The 2,174-nt window shown below is 37.4% G+C and overlaps 1 protein-coding gene across 1 annotated transcript; it reads right to left on the minus strand.

Annotated features, from left to right (window-relative positions):
* Nucleotides 1-515: 515 nt before the first annotated feature.
* LOC117182617 (zinc finger MYM-type protein 6-like) lies at nt 516-1,109 on the minus strand. Its single transcript, XM_033375715.1, has one exon. It carries the CDS (start codon nt 1,107-1,109, stop codon nt 516-518), a length of 594 nt encoding a protein of 197 aa, XP_033231606.1.
* Between the last annotated feature and the right edge of the window lie 1,065 nt (nt 1,110-2,174).

Genomic DNA, 2,174 nt, shown 5'->3' on the forward strand with positions numbered 1-2,174 from the left:
TTACGAGAATGTCATCCATTGCCCTGTAACGATAGTCTAATTCTTCGTAAAATCTATCGAGACATTCTAACACAGCTCTCTGCAGCTCTCCTGGCAACGTTAGTCCAGCGTCTCCGGCCACTTCTCCTGGCATACGTTTTCGGAATCTCCTCCTTCCTTTTCTCTCAATCGAAATATCCAAGTCCTCACACTTTTTAGATGCGTATGCAATAGCTTTTTCCACTATTTGGATACGTTCGCTTTGAAGGAAAATTTTTAGGGCTTTGATTTTTATCACACACTTTTCCAGCGATAGACCAGGTTTTTGTGTATACTTTTGTGTCTGGTTAACTTCTTCTGGGACTTCACGCCAAAAAGAAAGGTAGCATAAAAAACTGAAGTCACACAAAGCTGGTAGGTGTGTGGATGCTGCTTCTCTTGTGTCGACGTTTTCGTTGCTGCGGCTAGGATCGCACATCTCTTCCAGTGTTAATACAAGTTTCTCAAAATTATTCTTCAGTGGTTTAATAGCGTCGTCATGAGCACTCCATCTTGTATCCACTAGTCTTTTGACTGATACGCCCACACTTGTCATTAGAATTTCCGAAAAAAGTTACACATGAATCAATGCTTCCAAAAGAGTGAACTCCACACAGATTTAGTGAATGGTTAGCACAAGGCATAAACAACGCCTTAGGATTACGTTCTTTGATTTTTGCTTTTACACCACCAAGAACTCCTGCCATGGTTGCAGCATTATCATATCCGTGGGCCCGACATAGCTTTATGTCCAAGTTATCACTCTCCAGCTGCGTAAGGATATTTTCAGGAAGTTCGACTGCAGTCTTTCCAGCTATAAGAAAGAAACCTAAAAATGATTCCTTCACTTCAACTTGATCGCCTTCAATATGAACATATCTGATCACGTTACTCATCTGATCCACATGTGATATGTCTGGAGTGCTATCGAAAATAATTTCGAAATATTTAGCTTCTTTTATGTCGTTCAGAATGTTTTTTTTCACCTCTTGCCCCAAAAGGCTGATAAACTCATTTTGAATGTCTTTGGACAAATAAGAATCTACTCGTTTTCGTTTTGTACAGGCGATAGCATGTTTAATTCTTAGCATATGTTCTTTTAGAACTGGGTCATATTTCGACAATAGATTAACTAATTCTAAGAAATTCCCCCTATTTTCTGATGAAACTTCTTCTCTATGCCCTCTAAGAGGGAGATTTTGGCGTGCCAGGAAAATAATAACATCTAAAAGGCGACTTAAAATATCACGCCACTTCTTTTTTTCATGGTCAAAGACCATTTGATGTTCATGGTGGAAGGTTTTTTGCAGCTTCAATCCATTTTCCAAAATTTTCCATTTTTCAAAACAGCAGAGATGATTTTCAGAATTCTCGGGTTTAGACACTTTAGGAATTAATTTCCACCATGAATTAAACCCGTTGGCAAAGCTTTGATATTTTGCGTCATGGCGCATAAACAATTTGCAGCAAAAACAGTATAAACTGTTTTTTGTTGAAGAGTATACCATCCATTTTCTGAGTACTTTTTCTCTATTTGGTAAGGCTTCATAGAACCATTCTGCATTGAAATGTCGGCTCTTTCCTTTTATTTTATCTCCAGATCTTTGGCCAGTATCTGAAAATGGACCATCTCTATTTTGATAGGGTTCACTTCCCGTATTAATAATTTAAAGTCTCAAAGCATCAGGCATTGTTGTTGGCCAAGTAGCAACATGGAAACGAGTTAAATAAGATGCTTTTGTTTTGTCATCATCATGTAGCTGTTCTTCATCATATCCAATTTGCTCTGATTCTTCTTCATTGTCGATATTCCATCATTTTTCTTGGTTATATTTTTCTTGATGTTGATCTTCTCCACCTTGACTTTCATCTTGTGTATCAGGCTCTCTTCCCAGCGTCCGTTCATCCAATGCATTTGGCTTCTTGATTTTTCTTTGTTGGAATCCACTAGGTCTATTTCGCTTCATATTTAAGTTTTATTCTGTGAAGACCAAATAATGAATACTTGTTAACTTTGAAATTTATTTTTTTCGCTTGATTTTTCAATGTACGATTTATAATATCGACCACAGGTTAAATGATCGGTTTGGTCCGACCTGTGATAGGTAAATAATTACCCAATAACCGAAGACAGATTGAATTGCATAGAAAAATGT

The sequence above is a fragment of the Belonocnema kinseyi genome, chromosome 2 (assembly GCF_010883055.1).
Source record: "Belonocnema kinseyi isolate 2016_QV_RU_SX_M_011 chromosome 2, B_treatae_v1, whole genome shotgun sequence".
Taxonomy (NCBI): Eukaryota; Metazoa; Arthropoda; class Insecta; order Hymenoptera; family Cynipidae; genus Belonocnema; species Belonocnema kinseyi.